At 39.9% G+C, this 20,791-nt stretch overlaps 2 protein-coding genes across 4 annotated transcripts; both read right to left on the bottom strand.

Moving 5' to 3' along the window:
- Window positions 1–4,664: 4,664 nt before the first annotated feature.
- med8 (mediator complex subunit 8) lies at window positions 4,665–9,024 on the bottom strand. Of its 3 annotated transcripts, none has more exons than XM_029428829.1 (7): window positions 8,930–9,024; window positions 8,484–8,605; window positions 7,190–7,334; window positions 6,947–7,087; window positions 6,410–6,497; window positions 6,059–6,319; window positions 4,665–5,101 (listed from the first exon to the last, which is right to left on the bottom strand). In XM_029428829.1, the coding sequence occupies exons 1-7, from the start codon at window positions 8,933–8,935 to the stop codon at window positions 5,031–5,033; spliced, it is 834 nt and encodes a 277-aa protein (XP_029284689.1). In that variant the 5' UTR covers window positions 8,936–9,024; the 3' UTR covers window positions 4,665–5,030. The 3 variants fall into 3 exon arrangements, with proteins under 3 accessions (XP_029284689.1, XP_029284690.1, XP_029284691.1); XM_029428830.1 differs by having other exon boundaries at window positions 6,080–6,319; XM_029428831.1 differs by having other exon boundaries at window positions 6,122–6,319.
- A 6,011-nt stretch (window positions 9,025–15,035) lies between these two features.
- aldh9a1a.1 (aldehyde dehydrogenase 9 family, member A1a, tandem duplicate 1) lies at window positions 15,036–20,726 on the bottom strand. Its single transcript, XM_029428833.1, has 12 exons — window positions 20,609–20,726; window positions 20,216–20,374; window positions 19,343–19,488; window positions 18,728–18,857; window positions 18,486–18,620; window positions 18,147–18,343; window positions 17,206–17,346; window positions 16,919–17,107; window positions 16,650–16,737; window positions 16,385–16,526; window positions 15,998–16,110; window positions 15,036–15,510 (listed from the first exon to the last, which is right to left on the bottom strand). The coding sequence occupies exons 2-12, from the start codon at window positions 20,355–20,357 to the stop codon at window positions 15,416–15,418; spliced, it is 1,518 nt and encodes a 505-aa protein (XP_029284693.1). The 5' UTR covers window positions 20,358–20,374; window positions 20,609–20,726; the 3' UTR covers window positions 15,036–15,415.
- Between the last annotated feature and the right edge of the window lie 65 nt (window positions 20,727–20,791).

Genomic DNA, 20,791 nt, shown 5'->3' with positions numbered 1-20,791 from the left:
ATATTAGATTAGCACATATTAAAATACATTTCAAGCCAAAAGAAAGACATGACAGTAAAGTAACGTAACTTGCTAACACAAAATAAATGTACGTTGTGTGCGTTGTGCATGGAGAAATTAAAACTCACCTGGAAGAAAACATGAATGCTTTTAGTCCTATTTAGAACATGGGGTAGTGGTGCATTTCAGCCTCTTGTGGTCAAAATTTGTATTACAACAACAAACACTGTTTTATTTTTCACAGATGGAAAACAAATTAACAAACTTTTTTTCACCTTTTCTTAACTCATAAACACTGGAGAGAAAACAGTCTAGACCAGCGTTGAGAAAATGGAGCACCAGAATTTTCTTTTCTCACTTGACCTCTCAGAGCTTCCGCACTGGAGATAAAGCATCATCATCATTTCTATTTCAAAACTAAAAGACACAAACATTTAAAGTTTTTAGATTTGCAAAATGCTTTATGAGAGCGAGGACAACACAGCAGTGGACAGGAACCGTTACTTCTGTCTCCTTTGGTTTTGTACGTCTGAGTCTTCTCATCACTGGAGTTTAATATCAATCATCCTCAACCAGACCACAATGCATGTGGCACATACTCACATTATATCAATGACAATAACAAGGCTCATAACAGGGCTGGCCTTATACACAACGCATAATGTGCATCAGTTATGTCAATGCCTGCCAGCATGACACATACACACCGACGCTACACACATGTGCCTGAGGGAAGGAGTACTGAAGCAGACGATCTGAGGTCTGAGGTCTGGGGGCACGGCATAATTGTCTCAAGGAAACCCTCTGCATTAATAAGATGAAACAAGTCTTCTGATAGATCTCATATGAATCACGTTGCTTACAAAATAACTCAGGGGAAACAGGTTGTGCAGGAATAGGGTTGAGTAATTAGTGACTGTGGGTGTGTTGCAGTCAGCGTTGCAGATTTCAGATTTGGCCTCAGTTCAGTTTGGCAAAGACTTGCCAACTGGAAAGCCTTCCTCTTGTATTGCCGGTGCCACCCACAGATCTTTAATGAATTCCTCTGATCCTAACTTTCATAAAGAAGACATTTGGAAAAGATTTCACAGATCAACGTGCGCCATCATAGCCTTTTAAGTTAGTTCAACCGTGGAACATTTGAATTAGAATCTGCAGTAAATTTGAGCATTTGGGGTGTGGGAGTTTAAGGCTGTAAACTGGTTCTTTATATTTGCCTAAAGCTTCCATAATGAGCAAAATGTGGACCTTATCGTGTTCTTCGATTATAAGGGGGAAAACCCTTTAAAACTGTGAAAGGAGATTCCCTTATTAAAGAATTAAGGAAGTTATCTCTCCAAAACACAAATCAAAAATGAAACAAAAAATGTTTTTGTGCTGATGATCAAGGACATTCAGATACACTGCTGTTGCAATAATTATCGCACGAGCATCCGACAACAAAAGCCGGAGCGCTCATGCAGCTGTGAGCTAATTTGTTTTGAGTTTGTGTCCGTGTTTTCATCTTCTTAAATGTTTCCCTGCATTTCTGGACATGAAGTCATTTGACACATTTGGTCACCGCAGTGTGTCGCTTTAGAGGGAAATCTTGTCTTTTCATAAAATAGCAATGCTGATTATATTGTCAACATGGATTTATGTCTGGTAAAAGAAAACTGCCCAGTTCCCCCTGTTCCGTGTACCCTGCTATATACTGTATATTGTAATTTAGGAGGCAGCTGTCATATTGAGTTTTCCTATTATCCTGTATGTACCGTGTGGCTCAGTCAGACAGAATGCACTGGGTGTGACTATCTCTCTCTCTCTCTAAGTCACACAAACACAATCTTGAATTATGCATTGAAATTAATATTTAAATTAATAGTTAAAACAGAAGTCGGTTTAAGAAATGCGTTTTTACAGAATGAGCCTGTGGCAGGTTGCTGCTTCCCAACAGTGAAACACTGCTGACCCCTCATGGTGTGTGGAACTTATAGAGGCAGAGAGCACTAAGAACAGGAACAGGGAAAGTTCAACGGTTTGAAGGCTCACAGTCAAACTGTGTTATACGTATAGCAGATTATTAATCATTGTCAGAGACCTTTAAATAAAACCTTAGAAAATACATGCTGCACTCTACGAACAATCTAAAGTACGCAGTTGAAAAGTTGTCTGTTTCCATTTTGAACTTGTGAAGTTATAATTCCACTAGCGAGGCTGTAGAGACAGCAGTTACCGTTAATCTAGGCTCATTAGCTTTTAGCAGGCCCAATGGATGTGGTGTTACTCCATTATGATTTAAGATTTAGCCACGATCTTATGTATGTGGTATGACAAACTCAATGACTAAGATGTTGAAGCATTTTACTCAGAAAACGGGAAAAAGTGAGGAAATTAGCTTAAGCTAAGGCTATCTCACGAGCTAGCCTTGGCGAGTAGGAGTGCAGCCACTGTAGTTTGGTTTTTACCGGTTTTCTAGTTCTTGTAATGTACATCTTTCATGCTGTTCTTTAATCCAAAATTACACATTCTATCGTAAAATGATTTCTTTGATAATCTAAAATGACAAAAAGCCAAAATATGTTCTGCGTTTTGGTTTTGAAGCGCAGCATGAAAGGATGGTATTCAGATCCAGATGTCACATGCTAGTTTTACGACAAGGAGAAAATTAATATTCTAATTGCATAACACAGAAGATACACAACTGTCATGAGCTCAGATGTGGCTGTGGCAGCAGTGTCAGGGCAGTGATGGTGTAACATTACTATATGTGTCTCTCCAGGGAGAGCAATTTAAATCACTGACATCATCTGCTCTTATACAGCTCTTAAAGGATGAGCAGATCAATCATTGTTTTCTTTATTGCACGTCATTAATAGTTACTATAACAACATGTGAAGTACGTCCAACAAAACTTCAAATTCTGAACAAAGATTACTGTATGGTGCCGTAGGCCACACCTATATGGGTCATCAGGTATCAAGGAGAGGTTTTTGTTTCCATTTTAGATTTTGTTCAAATATTATGTATATGCTATTTGATATCAAAAATATAATTTCTGTAAAATATTTTGGTGGAATTTTGAGAATTGCATAGTTTTGTTGTCCTTGAATATTTGTATTACTTTCGTTCCCCAAAAACAACGTCCAAGGCTGAAACTATTTTTAGGGTTTAATATCTTCAGACTGCGACAGCCTTGACATTTGGAGTTGGTGTGCAACAGATCCAATTGATTGAAAGGCACAAGGCAAATTTCATATGTGTGATTTTGGAGTCACAGGCAGTCCCCCAAAGTATATACATATGGGTGTTTCCATATTTCCTACAAGAAATACAATGTTTGATTGAAAAAACTACAACATTTCAAAATTCAGCCAAAATATTTTACATAATTTATTTTTTGGTCACAAATAGCATATACATTACATTTTGAACAAAATCTAAAAATGTAAACAAAAACCTTTATCTGATTTGACACAAATGACAGAAAAAGTTACAGCCAAAGCAACCATTCAATTCTGCTCTGCTTTTTAAAAGCAAAAATGCAAGAACAAAACTGTACCTCAATAGTTTTGAGAGGATACATTTCCATTAAATATTATCAATCCCTCGCAAATTATTGACATTTGAAAAATAAATGGATTCATCTCATAACAAAAGGTGCAATAAAATGAGGTTAACAGCCTTCAATGGTATACATACTGCTGGAAATAGATAACTGCAGTGTTACAAAAAGTATTCAGATCCTTTACTTAAGTAAAAGTAATAATGCACCATGAAAATAGTCCACCGCTTTGAAAACAAACAAAAAAAAATAGACAGCTTTATTGTGAAATATACGATGTGGTTTGTAGAAAATAGTTTTAAAATGCAAACACTGCAGAATCCTTTAACTTTGGGTGATAGTTTGTCAGTAAACTCTGGTCAACCTTTGTGTTTTCTGAGGTTTGCAGGATGCTGCCTGTTAGGTCTTTGTTTATAATTTAGACTTCATCTGTGGACGCAATAAGTGTGACCTTGTGCAGCTTTGAGCTGTCTCAGCAGAGCGTCGGACCACGGTGGCTGACACAGCGAGACGTCTGCCTGTTCGGGGACAGAGGGTGTATGTAGGTCAGCCATGGGCCCGCATGCTGTGACAGCGGCACGGTCACTGTGCTGTGCAGCAGGACAGGGATTGGAGTAGACAGAGAGAGCCGGCGTGGAGAGAGGGCCCCCCTCACACGTCAGCACCGATACTTCCTTATTTACCCCCTTAAACACTTTGACATTATCAGGCCACACAGAGCAACGTCCACCCTCATTATTCTCACCTTTGGTACCGCAGCAAAATGGGCAAAGAGCAGCAAGAGAAGAAGAAATACTGAAGAGACATCAGATCATGGTGCGTGTCTGAAATGTTGGGATGGTCATTTGATGGGTGGAGGTCACATCCATGTCAAGACACATAACACTAGTGATGTTCAATTACAACAATGTTACAGGTCTGACAACACAGAGCTGTGTGAACACCACCCAATTGTAAAAATTTGATAATGGTAGCACTGTGACCGTTTGCTTGTTTAGGATTTTTTAAATAATTTATTTGAAAATTTGCAAAACATTTCCTCAGGTACACATTCCTCAAGTACACAAACAGAATAAAAGCTAAAGTACTTATTTAAAGGTATTCATTATGCAGGCAGATAGTTCTTTTAACACATATTTTATTCAAAGAGTCAATAGTGCAGTTCCAAACACAAACATAATATAATAATCCCATAAATGATGACATACTGCCACCTAGTGTCTCAACTGCTGATGCTCAGATGATGTATCAAAAATGAAAAATGTACCCTAATGCTCACAAATAAATGGGATCATTCAACCCTCAGAATGTCAGTGAAACAGCTTGTGAGAGAACAGAGAATGACTTCTTAGAAGTTGTTCCATTGCCTGAACACAATGGGTTCATATAAAAGGTTACAAAGGTGAGGATTAAGAATGTTTTCGTTGCTGTAGGCAAGTCTCTGAAATGTAACAACTGTTGGATGAACAAATAAGAAACAAGGAGCTCATCGGTTGTAAGGATGCATTGAGCCGGGTGCAGATTTGATGTTTGTCTTGATGCTGCTCGGCATCTTTCCTGAGAAAGAAAAAAAGGGAGAATTAATGCTTAGTAACAATGTTTTACATGTGTACTCAGACCTCTACAGATTTCAGCACTGTTTTATACTTTGTGCACACACATTATTAGTAAATAGGCTCATTTGACATGAATGTGTGTCTGGTTTGGAAGTGGACGAGTGAGCGAAAAAGACTCACGTAAAGTGGGTCAGACAGATTCCAACAGAATCACCACTTCACACAGCCAGTTACATAAACATTTACCCTGATTAAATCAAATATAATGTTGGATCAATCTCTTCTGTTTTTAATGTGCAGTAATGTTGTTTACTGTGTGAGAGGGTATGGAAATATGGAGTAATTAGTACCACACGTGAAGATTCTATTGAGCCATGACCAGGAGCAGGACCCTGAAACTGAAGCAGCTAAAACATTGTCATTTTAATCTTTTTCTTTCTTTTGAATTGTGTCTTTAACTCGATGGACAATCATATCAGTCCAAGTTATTTTTCTTATAATATTTTGGAGGTTGCATAAGGGCAGTCCATATTTGTACTCGAGAGTCCATTGTTCACAAAATGTAGCATCACATGGTCACTTTTCGCCCCGTAAAACCACATGTAGATTTCCTTTTCCCCAACTTTGAAGGTTCCAGATTTCCAGCAAAGGCTGTCAGACGCCTCAAGTAACAGCTAGATGGGTGATTCTGGGTCAAATCAGATTGAGGTTTTTGTTTACATTTTAGATTTAGAATGAAGCTTCGAATGTCTTTCGTCATATTTTATGATGTATTAAATAAATAATTTAACCTTCACACTGCATTTATTTCATTATTTCACATAGCAATGTAATGTAAAGACCCTGTCCACCTCAAACTCATTTACTCTACATGAGGAGCAGCAACAGCTGAACATCAGTACAGAAGTATTTGCAGAAAGCAACTCACAAACAGCAGACAGACAGGTAGAATACTAACCCAGCTCTCCAGGTCTCCTACCTGGCTGCCCTTGCTGCTGAGGAGCCACAGGTCCTCCCATACCTGCTTGTTGGCTTGAGCCACCACCGATGGTGACCTGCTGTAAGGTCGGACCTCCACTCATCATGGGCCCTTGTCCTGGATGTCCAGGGGCCACTGGACCTGGAGGCCTACATTTAGAAAGCCCCTTTCCAAATGCGACAGCTCCAACCAGTGCGTTGGTGTCAGCAGGGTTGAAAGACGGTTTGTTCTGTCGCATTGCTGCAAAAATGTGTCAACATGTTTAAAAACATATTTAAATGTATAAATACATTTGAGATTAATTATTTGGACAGTGAAAGTACAACGTACCTGCACTTTCTGAATCTCTGTCATCACGAGGATTGTTAAGCTTCTCTAGCAGATTGGAACACAGTTTATTCAACGTCTGGATCTGTTTCTGTTGAGAAAAGCATAACCAGGGAGGTTTGAAAAATACAACATACTCTACAGCTGGACAGCAACGTAAGACAAACTACGGTTCCACATTCTAGTGGCGATGCACTGATTGCAATTTTCGTCTAACCAACAAATTCTTTCTAAAGAACTATACTTCACAGCATACACAAACGTTGTTTTCTTTCATGGAAAGTTGAAAACACTGACTGTTAAATAACTTACATTTTCTCCAAAACGGCACCAAGTTACTGGACCTTCTCGTTATGAACAACTTGTTATTACGGTGTTAAGAAATGCAAGTTATATGTCTTCTTCACTCACACTCAGCTGACAACCAGCCAGACGATCGTTAGGTGCATCTCTACATTTAAGCCCAGAAAAACTGCTTGATATTTTTGCATACGAGTAAGACAGCATCGATGCACTCAGTCCATGAGATAACTAACCGACCTGTGCCACCTCTGGGCCAATCCGTGCTGCCTCTACACTCAGCTGTTTCTCCTGCTCCTCCACCTCTGGATCAGGCTTGGTCCGCAAGTAGTCTGGTACAATCTCATGGCTGAACACTGGGACACGCTGCTCTGTGAGTTTCTGTGGGGAAACAAGCAGAGGTTGGAAATGTACAGGTCAGACAGATTGCTTGAAAATCGCCTCGGAGAAGCAGACACGTCAGTCAGAGGCTTTGATACTCACCGCTAAATCCTCATCTCGGTCTGGAGACAGAAGCAGTGGTATTATAACTTGGTTGCGAAAGGATGGTGTCTTCTCGTTCTTGAGCAGTTTGTTGATGGTGTTCAGCTGACCAGACAGCAGAGCGAAGTTGTCCAAAACAGACGGCCTGAATGACACAAGCACAGGTCACAGCATCTGAGAGGAAAACAAACGCTTCACAAAGAACATCTGGAATCTGTACATTTTGAGGACAAAACATCAGAGCATCTAATGTAATGTGTGTGGAGTTGTTTAATAATAATAATAATAATAATAATAATAATAATAATAATAATACATTTTATTTAGAGGAGCCTTTCAGGACGCCTTACATTGCATTTAAAAGTTAAAACAGCTAAAACAAAGACGGAAAACAAATTAGTCAAACCGACAGATAAAACAGGCAAGACAAGAGTGTGGAGTGACGGAGTGAAAGGAGGATCTGTGATAACAAGTTGATTGTGTTTTAGAGTAGGCCAGTTTAAATAGGTGGGTTTTGAGGAATTCCAGAGCCTGGGCGCGGTGCAGCTAAAAGCCCTGGATCCCATGGTGCTGAGGCGGGAGGTGGGGACAGTCAGGAGTCCGGCTGAGGATGAGCGCAGGGAGCGGGAGGGGGTGTATTCCTGCAGGAGGTTTGAGAAATAGGTGGGGGCGAGGTTGTTGAGGGCTTTGTATGTGAGCAGAAGGTTTTTGTAATCAAGCCGGTGCTGAACAGGGAGCCAGTGAAGTTGGATGAGGATGGGGGTGATGTGGTCAGACGATTTGGTGTGGGTAATGATCCGGGAAGCAGAGTTCTGAATGATTTGGAGTCTGTTGAGTAGTTTTGTGGGTAGGCCAGAGAGGATAGCATTACAGTAGTCAATCCGGGATGTGACAAATGCATTAACCAGGATTTCAGTGCTTTCAGTTTCACCTCATTGCTTAGTGTGTTAGTGTGAACATATTTATTTAGGGTTGAAGTTGGGACAGTTTATAAACCTGATTGGTGTGGAGTACAGTGTTTGACTACCCTCCATCATATACACAGACAATAATAATTTACCAACATTTCAGATCATCGAAGGGACAATCCACACTGAACTATGATTCGGATATTATATCTATCTGAAAATGAGAAGTTGACCAGAGAGACAGAGTCACCCAGAGATGGATTTTGAAGCTGGATGTGAATAATGTGGCTGCAAAAATTGCAACAGACTTTTATTTAGAGAGGATTTTCCCTTTCAGTTTAACGGCACAAACTATAAACTACTGTTTAGTAAAATGCTTCACTTACCATGTTAATCGCTCGTATTCATTTTCCAACTTATAAATGAAACTGTGAAGAGCGTTTTTGACGTGTGCTACCCGAGAAATAAGAGACTCCACCGCCGCCTCCAGCTGCTTCTCTTCTCGTTGCTGAGGGAGAGAGAAGAGAAAAGCTCCGTCAGATAAACAAAAACGCCAAATACTCACTGAACACACCAAACAATCCGAACGACAGTTCGTCAAACTAATGTTAGTTCAAATGTATTGTAATTGTATGTACCGTTAGCTAGTTTAAACGCGAACTAATATAGCTGTTGCCTAATATAGCAAGCTAGCTACTGCTAGCTCCTTAATTAAACCAGAAGCACTGCATACAAGCGTATACAAGTAAAACTTCAATGAAAATACAAGACAAATAATATAACAAAGTATCATACTGTAAATGGCAATATATGGACATTAAAATAACATTACCTGCATTGTTGTACTACAAGTTTACGTTGAAATGCTCAACAGTAATCAAGGCAGAAACACTTCCGGTTCATGATGTCAGAATAAAAGCACTAAACTTAAACTGTATAAAAAACAGATTTTCTTTTCACTACATGGAAATACTAAAAATGCATTGATGGAATAACTAAGAACATTTATTCAAGTACTGTATTTACATACAAATGTTATACTTGTACTCCACATCTCAGAGGCAAATCTTGTATTTGTTTTACTACATTACATTTATCTGACATCGTTAGTTACTAATTACTTTTCAGATTACAATTTCCCATACCCTTCTTGTCCAGTGAAAACCACATATCTCCACATTTGGTGATTTTGAATGATAATATTTCAGATGAACTGCAGGATTAAATGTTGGGTTGAGAAATGTCTTGTACTTCTTTAGACTATTAAAAAACAACTTTTAAAATACATTGTATTATTTTCACAGTGAGATATTTTCTATTTTGTCTGAGCAAATTATCTTAATTCTTCTTCCACCATTGAAAAAAATGCATCCAAAGCAAAAACTGTAATATATGAAATTACAAGTATGTGCATCAAACCTTTGCTGACAGCACTGACAATACACTGTTTGGACAAAAGGGGGCGACAATAATACTGCACACTACTTTTCAACTGCAACATGTATAGTCAAATATATTATAATACATGTTACTGTGGTACAAGGGCAGCAACATGTCTTGGCCAGTTTATTAGTAATGGGCAATAACTCCTTGATATCATGGCCATTCTCAGATTATATGCGCATCAATGGTAGCGGCATTTTTATTTCAAGAACACTGATGTGTAAAAACATATATTATATTAAAAAGAATAGTTAAACATGAGACAGTTTCAACATATTTGTTTGTGCTCATATTGGTGATTGCATCTAGATGGAAACAGTGTATCGTTAGTACATGAATGGTAATAATTAACATTTAATCAGGAGTTCAATGTTAAAATATAAATCCAGACTGGTGATAATTGTTTTTAAGCAATACTTTCCCAATACTTAAGGTTGACCAGGGTATGATACATCTGTATCTTCACCAAGCATCAGTTACAATGTAAAAGATAAAATGCAAAACTGGAAGTTGGACAAGTGGTGGTATTGTACTGAAATGGCAAAAGTTAATATGGAGATTACCAGCTATTGGATATTTGCTCAAATATGAATGTCATACATGTTTCGTATTAATGTGTTTGTCAGTTGTTACTAAAGAAGTGGTAGTAAATATGCAAAACCCCACACGCAAAGTATCTTCTGATTTATGGAGTGATAGATATTTAAAATTCCCTCTAAAAAAAACGTTGACTCTAATATGTCAACAAAATGAAAAAGCTTCTGTACAGGAAATGCATGCAAATCTATGGAAGCCTATTTCCGCCAGTAAAAAAAAAAAATCTCAATGGAAAGTCATAATTATGAGATAAAAAGTCGAAATTATGAGATACTAAGTCATAATTATGAGATCAGAAGTGCGCATGCGTTACAGTGGCGCTGTCTTCAGAGGTCCCTTCATCACCTCGCTGCCCCCATCATGCAAACGACATGCAGTGCTAAATAAGGAAACTATTACAGGTGACTTTTGTAAACGTTAGATAGTACATATAGCCTAATTGTAACGTTAATCAGCAGTCTTTGCAGCTAAACTACAGTTTGTACAACAATGCAGTTCATGAAGCTCCGAAAATACCTGTTATAAACTATAATATGCCTCTAGTGTTGTGGTTCACATCACTAATGAAAACAGTGTAAGCAGGCCGACTGCTGCGGTGAGTTGCTTCATGTTACTCAGAGGCCGCTGTATCAGCATAGCTCTTAAATTAAGAGTCGGCAAGTGTTATCTCAGCTACAATACACCTCTCATTATTGTAGTCTACGTTGTAAGGTAGTGGTTAAAGGTCATGCGGATATTGTACATGAGCACTGTCGTCCTTTGTCGCTTTTCAGTTTGTATTCTATTGAAAGTGCTAATATCAGCGATTATTCTCAGTGACATCACCTCGTAAGCCTTGAGGTGGTACAGTTAGCATGGATATCATTCATTGTGCATGGATATCATTCATTGTGCATGGATATCATTCATTGTGCATGGATATCTCGGCATCTTTATATAGGAAATGCTTCATTTTCACATTTTACAGATAAACAGATTAAAAAACCCTAAACTTTGGAAGAGCTTTGTAAATAATATCCGGTGCTGTATATGCAGGTTTTTCATTGTTGTCACTTGGCCTAAAAATTCTTGAAATATTTCTTAATTTCAGATTGATTCCAGTGTCATACATCTCATGACAGATGACCAGCTGAGAGTATCTGCCATCCTATGGTGATCGACTGGCTGTTTTTGGATACTGCAGACGGAAGGAAAGAGAACCCAGCAGTCGCAAGACAAAGCTTTTGAGCGACTTAGAGGAAGGCTCTCAAAAAACAAACATGATCATGTGTCTGAAAGAGAGCATCAAACTCCTCCAAAGAATGCTCAGAAGAATCAAAGGAAAAATTGAACTTGGATGGATGCATTTCAGAGAAGGGGAATTTGTCCAGGTACGCACCAAAAAGGGTGGGGGAACCAGAAAAGAGAGTGTAATGAAGGACAGTAAAAAACAGAACCTAATTGAAAAGGCTGTGCAGTTGTTTTTTCCAGATGGAAAGAATGCAGTCAGGGAACTGTATGAAAAGACAAAATTACCTCTCTTATGTTTCTATTTAACAATCAAGAAGAGAGACATTGCCTGTGACATCAATCTGGTGGAAGACAATAGTGATGCAACTGCTCAAGAAGGTGAAAAGACACATGACGGACCAGACATGTATCACTTCTCTGCAGACACGTCTGCAACACACCATGTGGAGATAAACACTTCTTACAACTAAAAAATAAAACTCTCAAATATAACAAACGACTTGACTAAGGCAGTAATCACCAATGCTCAATATTTAACACATTCTGTCTGACTGAATATTATTTGCCTCCTAGGAAGAACTTAATGAGGTTGTATTGACTTGGAACAGCCACAGAGTCCGTCTAGTCCAGAACTCACAATCACCCCATGGACGTCCCTACATATTGCATGCAGTCCCTCATCTGTACGGAGGCAGAGAGTGTTTGCACTCTGTGGACCTGGAGAAGGTTCAAGTCTGCCTTGACGAGTGTGTGTTAAAAGACTTCCCATGTGATGAAGATGTGTTCCATATCTGTGTGGACCTAATGTCAGAGTATAACCTGACATTAACAAATGATGTGTTTGAAACCATTGACCTGTACATCCAACTCAGACAGCTGATGAACAATGAACTAGATCTAGATCAGGGGTATTCAACTAAAATTCTAAGAGGTCCAGTTAGAGAAAATTTCCGCAAGCAAAGGTCTGGAACATCATAATGTCTAACTTGCGTTATGAATTAGTGTGATATATATTGAAGTAGCCTAGTAGCTGTATCAACGTCTGCACGTCATCAACAACTGACTGTAATCTAATAAAGAATTTCGACAATATTTATTGTCACTCAACATTGAACTATACAGATATATATAATACTGTAGATATGTATAATGTTCTTCTCGGGCTGCAATGTTAGAATAAACACATAGATCTCAACACATCTTAACAATTGAACAGTTAGCACAGGCTAGCACATCCTGGGTTAAACTGTTCTCTGTGGCTGATGATGCTGGCAGGTGGCCTATTTGCTTTATTTTGTCACTAATCAAAATCACATTGGGCTCTGAGTGCTTATTTTCTGTGCCCTCAGTTCAGACTTGAGTGGGTATGTTTGGTCAAAAACGTTGTGCTTTGTCTCATAGTGGCGTTTCACATCACCACTTTAATGAGCACCACAGTCTCTGAGCATATGAGACGCTGGTGTTGTGTTCCCAGTGGGAAGGATGAACATGAATGAGTCCATTCTGGGTTGAAAGCTCTGTTGACTTTTCTCTTCTTGGAGAGCGCCATGAGTAGTTATTGTTCTCTCCCTGTCTGCCGCTCTCCCTCGTCTCTTCGTCTGTGTTTCTCTCTCTTTCTCCGTCTTCTCTTCCTGTATCGCTAACTCGTCTTTCCGTCTGTCACTAACCTCTCGCCTCTCATCTGTCTGTATTCAGAGTCGCAATGTTTGCCGGTTGGAAGGCACAGATTTGATTGGCTGAGTAGCATCACGTGGGATGGCTTAATTCAAATGCAATTGGTCTGTGAGTTTCCTGAACCGCTAAACCAGTGCCTTAAAGACGAAAAAAGCTGCGCCGGTTAAAATAGAAGTTCCCCGTCAAAATTGAAAATCCCTCAATCATTTATTGATTATAGGTCCAGGTCCGGACTCAATTGACAAATTGAAATATACATACTTGCAATTGTCAGAATTATAATATGCTTTAACATGTGATGAATGAAAATATAAGTATGGCTGTTTGAGACACATCAAATATGTACCAAATATTTTCAGTCACCAGTTATCAGTCTAACAAAATACATTGACATACAAAGTAATGTGTTGCGCTTAGATTGACTATGTGTAAGTACTGGGTAAAAATGCTAAATCCACACATGTATTAACTGAATTATTTATTCAAATATTTAAACAATCACAGCATAAAAAAACTGCTGTTTTCATTTTAATATAACTTGCTACAGCATCATCGAAAATAACTCATTGAGAGGTATTCACAGAAAGTGCTCTGCATTAAAACTTAAAATAACATGTTCTTAAACTGAAAACAATGTTCAATGTGACTAAAAGCATTAAAACATATTGACAAGATGTTGATGCTGTGACACTCCGTAAGGTCAAACAACTGTTGCTGTAGTTCTTCTTTCACAAGCCTTGAACCTCTGACTGCAGTCAGGTTCATGTCAGCTGAAATCTTTGTGTTTTTCCTATCAAGGGCCATTTTTTTTTAAACATCCTTCGAGGGCCAAACTAATTATTGAACTTATTATTTAATTTTTTTTTAAGACATGACGTTTTTTGACATGACATGACCACGTGATGACACGTTCCGCTCGTGTTGTGTTCAAGGACCCTGACCTTGGCCAGGAAAAACAGTCAGTCGGCCATTTAAAATATTGGCGTCTAGTTTTTTTTGCAAGTGGAATTTTTTTGCGTGTGTTTTATGAACTGCCTCGAGGGCTGGATCAAATGGTCTCGGAGGCCGTATACGGCCCGAGGCCGGAGGTTCCCCACCCCTGCTCTAAGATATGAACTAACATATTATATTTAACACAATTTGTTTCTCCTGTGCATTCTGTGTACTGGGGTAAGTTATTGATCTCATGATCTTTCTTGACGTTGGTTGGAGCTCTTCGTAGACTGCTGCAAGTCCTTTGAGCTCTGATCTAACCGGTGCAAGTGTGTGGTTCCACTGTTCAATCACAAAAGCAGGCTCTTGAATCAGTTTTTGGTGAGCAAGCTCCCTCAAGATATGCTCAAAGTTATTTGCTGTTGAAAGCCGCCTGCAGTTGTGGATGTCCATGATATCCAGCAATTCTTCTTGGTCCACACCTTCAAAATCTGAACGACAAGATTCAAAGATCACTCGCTCAGACTCTGACACATACTTGAGAAAGCTGTCCACAAGATAACTCTCAAAAAAGCCCAAAACAGCTTGCTCCAGAAGTACAGGGGCAAGTTTTACAGGAAGGTACTTCTCCCCATTCTGGTTTACCAAAATCATGACATAAGTATGGCACTTTGAAGCCATTTCTCATAGTGCACTGTTCATAAAAGTCATTCCAAAATCCTGACAGCATATCGCTCATAACACCTCCATCATCCACAGCCTTTTCAAGCTTTCCATCAGGAAGAATAACTTGGAAGTGAAAGTCATTCTCCATGATAAGTTCTCTCAGAATCAGTCCACGATGAAGAACAATAATCTTCTTCACTCTTTCTCTCTGATTGGCTTGTTCCTGCCACACATCCATGGAGGGAGGTATGGATGATTCCAAAGACAATTTCTAATTGTAAAATTATTTTCTTAATGTAAGTAAATGAAAACGTTTATTCTATTCACCTGTAGTGTGACCCCTTAATCTTAATTCATCTTTGATTCAGAAGCTACAAGTAACCAGGATCAGAGACTTTGGATCTAAAATGTTTTATTTTTGTCAAAAAGGCGTTAGTTGTCCAATAGACACAGTTCACTACAAACATAAGTTCTAATTAAGGCGCTTGGTTGTGCACATAGACGCACATCAGCAGCATGTGTTCTGTTTTTAATAAGCAGTTAGTGTGAATTCAAAGTTTGTGTTTATGTACTTGGTTAATACTAAAGTAGGTTCACAGGTTGGGCAAAAAAAGTACAGTGTTCACTTCTTACATGGGCATTTAATACACAACTGCCTCTCCTAGTTCACAGGTAGGATGTACAGTCATGTGTGGTGCAGAGCACGTGACTGAAGGGAGAAGTGAACATAGTATTCACAGTTCTGGCTCAGCAGTGTGAAGTTGCTGTCCGGAGTTTAGAAGAGGCTCTCAACGTCGCCCATTTCCACGACCACAGTCTTCAGTTGGGAGTAGTACTCGATGGTCACCTGGCCGTTCTCCCTGCCAAAGCCTGGAGAAGCACAGGAGTGATTGTGTTAACACTGTCTGTTCATGATTCACCCACTCAGTAAAGATTATCCAGGTACTCGAGACAACATTGGACATAGGCAAGACTTTATTTTTTCAGACCCTCCTGACATTTTGAGTGTGTTGTGAGAGACACACACACAAGAAAACATTAAAACAGCTGAACTATTCAAAACAGGTATGAGAATGGGGTGGAAATAGTATTAACATGTCTTTCAAGACTTTTTCTAAATAAAATAAAAAAGTTCTGTTTTAAGAAAATATATGGAGAAAAAAAAAGTATGCAATTGTAATTAATTATTGACCGCATGAACTGTGCCAGAACAGCGTTTTTTAATAAAGATGGTTATAAACTAACAACATAGTAAATTGCTATAAAACCTAATAGGAAGGTTTTTTTGCCAACCAGATGTAATTACAAGCAATATATGGAGATTGACTCTGATCACTTTAAACTTAAATCACCCTACCTGACATCTTGTATCCTCCAAATGGCACTTCCACAGGGCTGATATTGTAGTTGTTGATGAAGCAGGTCCCTGCCTCCAGGTTCTCAGCCACACGATGGGCTCGAGAAATGTCCCTGCAGGCAGAGCAAAGGAACACATTTCTGACTTCAAGCTCAAAAAAGAACCAATAGTCTGTGTGCAACTTGATCCCACAGATAAAAGGCTGCTTCTTCTGCCCTCTAACAACAGAGAGACTACTGTTGCGCAATGAATTCCACTTGGTGAATTGCAACATTTTTATTGAACGCGATAACCTCACTCTCTTCAGGTGCAAAGTGTCAGGTTGAAGCAGCAGTTGCAACAGACTGCTTAGTAATGACAAACTCAAGTGTGGTCTGTGTGTCTGACCTGGTGAAGACTCCAGAGGCCAATCCAAAGGTGGTGTTGTTAGCTCTCTGGATCACTTCTTCCTCTGTGTCGAAAGGCAGCACGGACATAACTGGGCCAAAAATCTCCTCCTTCACACAGGTCATATCATCTCTGCAGTTATCTGTGCCGGGAAAAGGACTGGATGTAACATATCATGGTGCATCGTGGGACATAAAACATGCTTGTGGTGCAAATGAGTGTTACAAGAAATCAAGACATCCTGGAGAATATACAAAGAACTTACCAAGTACACAGGGTGTCATGAAGTAGCCTCCTTTCAATTTGGAGTCACTGGGTACAAAAGGCTCTCCTCCACAAAGCACTTTGGCTCCCTGTAATAACAGACATATAACAACTATGATAAGTATAATTTAACTTCATATAACTGCTTTGAGGTCTAGTGAAGGTACTAGTGGTGGTGTCATCAGCTGATTATTTCTCAGATAAATGCCTCTCCACAGTTGCTCAATTCTTCCACAGGGATCATTAAAGGTCGGAGGATTATAAACACACCTCTTTCTTGGCCTGACTGACATATCCCAGCACTTTGTCCAGCTGTGGCTTGCTGATCAGCGCTCCCATTCGGGTGCCATCCAACAGGGGGTCCCCCAGAGGGATGACCTTGGTCCTCTTCACCACTTCTTCCAGGAACTGGGGCATGATCTCTCTCTGCACATACACTCTGGTCCCATTGCAGCAAACCTATACCATGCAAGAAGTCATTTTAAAGCACTCAAATAATGTACTTGACCAGATCGAGCTGGATACAACGCAACACATAAATGAAACAAGCGCTTCACCTGTCCCTGTGTCAGGAAGTTAGCCATGAGTGCTCCCTTCACCGCGTTTTCCAGCTCACAGTCTTTGAAGATCAGGAGGGGAGATTTGCCTCCGAGCTCCAGAGTCACCTGCTTCACCCCCTTCGCAGACATTTCCATGACCTGGGGGCAAGGAGAACACACTGGGCATTAACAACAGGGACAACTGAAGCCTTGTAGAGAGGTTAAAAAGCTTTGTTTTGAAAGAGTCATGACAAAGCACAAATATTTTACATTATTGCAATATATTTCCCAATACTGCTGCTTTTTTTATACTTTGAATGGAGTTACTGCCCAGGCTTCCACTGGCTTTATTCACTTCAACATGGTGTAACAATCATGCATTGTCTGGAAAAGTTTAAAGGGGAAATATTATGTTCATTTCAGGTTCTACTAGAGCATGTTCACATGCAACACAAATTCCTTTATTGTTTTAATGTAGTGTCTGTCTGAATATAGCAGATTTTAGTCTGTGTTTCCGAGTCCTTCACATCGGCACAGTCATTGTGGCCAGAGAATGACTGAAAAGCCATAAACTTGCTTTTAACTATACATTTGTGTGAGCATGATGGCTGCCTTGCATATCCTGCGTCCTATGGAACGTTGCTTGTATACATAATCACAAATGAACGCAACATGAATCTGCATCAATTGTGATTAAACTTGTAGTACTATATAGTATTGCAGCGCAAACTTCTCAAGTTAAACTAAACTCGAATCATCACACAATGACAATAGACATTTTTCTGACAATAATAAATGCAGTCATGTCTCTGCAAGTTGGGTTAAAACATACAGAAACACTGGTATGGTCTTTTAAATAGAAGGATCATTTATGACAGGCGTGGTTATAGGCTTGTATGACACTCTTGTTCTCTTCAGTTGAGTTAAACATAATTATGTTAAAAGTCACAGCTCTGTACCTTTTTGCCTGTTGGTACACTGCCAGTGAAAGACACTTTGGCGACCTTGGGGTGCTGGCAAAGCAAGGTACCGGTGTCTGCTCCGCCTTGCACCACACAGAAGAGCCCGTCGGGTACCCCTGCCTCTTTGTAAATCTCAGCCAGAATGACGGCAGTCACAGGAGTCATTGGAGAAGGCTTAAATACCATGGCATTACCTAAACACAAACACATTTTAACACTGCAGGATATGGTCTACATAGCAGTTTATGTTCAAGGCATATAAGTGCTGAACAAACAGGCAGAAATAATCATCTCAAGTCTTATAATAATGTGTTAATACACACTGTTAGAACTCACCACATGCCAGAGCAGGAGCAGACTTCCATGATGCGATCTGGAAGGGGTAATTCCATGCACCGATTCCCACACACACACCAAGGGGCTCCCGCCTGGTGTACGCAAATGATCCACCAGGAAGCTGGACGTGCTGGCCTTCAGTGAATGAAACACAATTTTAAAACAACACAACACTAAGTTTTGGAACTTTCAGAAAAACACTTTTTTGTTGTTGAGGAAAACTAAAGTGTTATTGCACACACCTGCAAGAGTACCAGCTAGGCCAGCATAGTACTCAATGCACTGCCAGGCAACATCAATATCCACCAGAGCTTCAGTGATGGACTTGCCGTTGTTGATCACTTCCAGTTTAGCAATCTTCTCCCTTCTCTCCTATATGTGTAGGGTTGACAGAGAAAATGTTGTAAATGCAGAACAATTGAAAAACATTTAGTTTAGTGTTAATAAAGGGATAGGTGGATTGTTTGAAATTGGGTGTGTGATGTTATTGTGTGACTGTAAATTGTTGGTTCGGATTCATCAAAGTCACATAATAAACTACCTAACTGAGTGATGCGGCGGTAGACCAGCAACTTCCATTCTCTGCGAGGTAAAATTACTCTTTTTGCTGACCCCACTTCAAAAATCCAAGCTATCCCTTTAAGATTATATAATAACCCGCATGACATCAAAGAGGTCACACAGACACACAAAAAGTGTATTTTGTGCAAATGTAGGCCAACAGTAGAGGGAGGGAGGGAGGGAGGGCATGTTTGCCCTTGTAATGAATAACTAGTGTATTACTGCATGCTTACAACAGTCGCCTCCAATTTATGTTGTAAAACACTGAAATCAGACTGGCTAGTTTCCAGACTCACCCTGATAATGCGGGCGGCCTCTAACATCACCCGAGCCCTCTCCATGCCAGCCATCTTGCGCCACTTTAGGTAGGCAGCGTGGGCGCTTTGTATGGCCTCGTCCACCTCCTCAGCCACACAGGGGACCATCTGACACAAGACACGGCCTGCACAGGACAAGATCAACAGATTACAGACTGGCTGAGCTCCAAGATTAAACACAAGAATTAAAGAATTATGGGAAAATGACAGTTAGTATTTTATTTTAACATTTAATTATTGAGTTTGATCTCCCACCCTTAGGGGAAATATCTAAGACTAGAAGGGCCTTCAAGATTTAAAGGAGCCCTCTCACTCAGCTAACAACCTTTTAAATCTTACTTCCTTCTCAAAAAAGACCCAAGAAGCATTAAAACCAGAGCATCTAGTTTCCAGAACAGCACATATGTTGAAGCTGTCCTCAACACTACAAACATAGCATTTCAGGCCTCTCGAAAGGTTCAATAATTGGCAGAGGTTTTTGATGCACATTGTACAGGTGCTAGTGTTTAATCTACGGTGTTCTTGTGTGTTAGATTTTATGTTATTCATTTATTTGAAGTAGTATTGAATCCTTAATCCTTTAAATACATCCATGCAATTTAAAAATGTAAAAGTTACTGCACTCCACCAAATAAGGAAGAAAGAAAGAAGGGATGATTCCGTTACATAACAGTATGTCCTTCTAGTGACCAGCCAACAGCCACGACACAGCGCTGAGGTGTGGACATAGGTCTGCACTCATGTGCTACTCTCCTACAAACGTGTAAAGTGGGCTCCAACACAAATGTAATTATTCAAAGTTAAGATATGAAGCATTACATAATGAACCAGACTTCAGTGCGCTGTATTTACCAGTGGCAGGTTCGAACACGGGCTCTGCGTGAGTCTGCTGTCTGGGCTTCACTCGCTTCCCAGCCCAGAAGTTCAGCGGGTCTGAGACCACGACGGATCCCGTCGTAGCTCCGGGCATACTGTCGAGGATTGACTGGGACATTTTCAGCGGGAGGAGACCTGCAAGGACACGGGGAATTACATTAAATTACATAAGCAAAGTCGCTGATTTTGACAATGCAGAATAATATTTAGGACAAGTGAACAATGCATGCGCTGTGAAGCTGTCACAAAGGAGCGTAGCTAAACCAGCACAAGGAAAAAAGCAGCACGCAAGACCACTCGCAGGTCATTTTAAAAACAGTAACTTTAAAACAAAAGAGGAATATGTGTGAATTTAGGGCTCGTACATACCGCGTGAACTTCAGCAGACGGTGTGGATTTACACTGGACAGAGGACACGCCTCCTTCATACTGAATAGTCCGCCTCTGAGTGCGTCCCACGTCTGTTGTTTGTCTCCTTGGCCAAGAGCATATTCTTTGGGTGTGACTGGTACCTTGCATTATTTGAAGAAATTCTAAATATGACAGTCACAA

The sequence above is a fragment of the Cottoperca gobio genome, chromosome 4 (genome assembly GCF_900634415.1).
Source record: "Cottoperca gobio chromosome 4, fCotGob3.1, whole genome shotgun sequence".
Lineage (NCBI taxonomy): Eukaryota > Metazoa > Chordata > Actinopteri > Perciformes > Bovichtidae > Cottoperca > Cottoperca gobio.
The sequence above is the reverse complement of the archived record's forward strand: the minus strand, read 5'-3'. Positions and strand labels throughout refer to the sequence as shown.

Coding starts and splice junctions, on each gene's coding strand:
- aldh9a1a.1 (XM_029428833.1), bottom strand. CDS start 20,357: ATGTCCCAGTCAATCCTCGACAGTATGCCCGGAGCTACGACGGGATCC. Junction 16,527..16,649: donor CATGACACCCTGTGTACTTG/GTAAGTTCTTTG, acceptor TTCCCGGCACAG/ATAACTGCAGAGATGATATG. Junction 15,511..15,997: donor TGGAGGATACAAGATGTCAG/GTAGGGTGATTT, acceptor GTGCTTCTCCAG/GCTTTGGCAGGGAGAACGGC.
- med8 (XM_029428829.1), bottom strand. Junction 6,498..6,946: donor TTGGCCCAGAGGTGGCACAG/GTCGGTTAGTTA, acceptor TTTTCTCAACAG/AAACAGATCCAGACGTTGAA. Junction 5,102..6,058: donor TAGGAGACCTGGAGAGCTGG/GTTAGTATTCTA, acceptor TTTCTTTCTCAG/GAAAGATGCCGAGCAGCATC.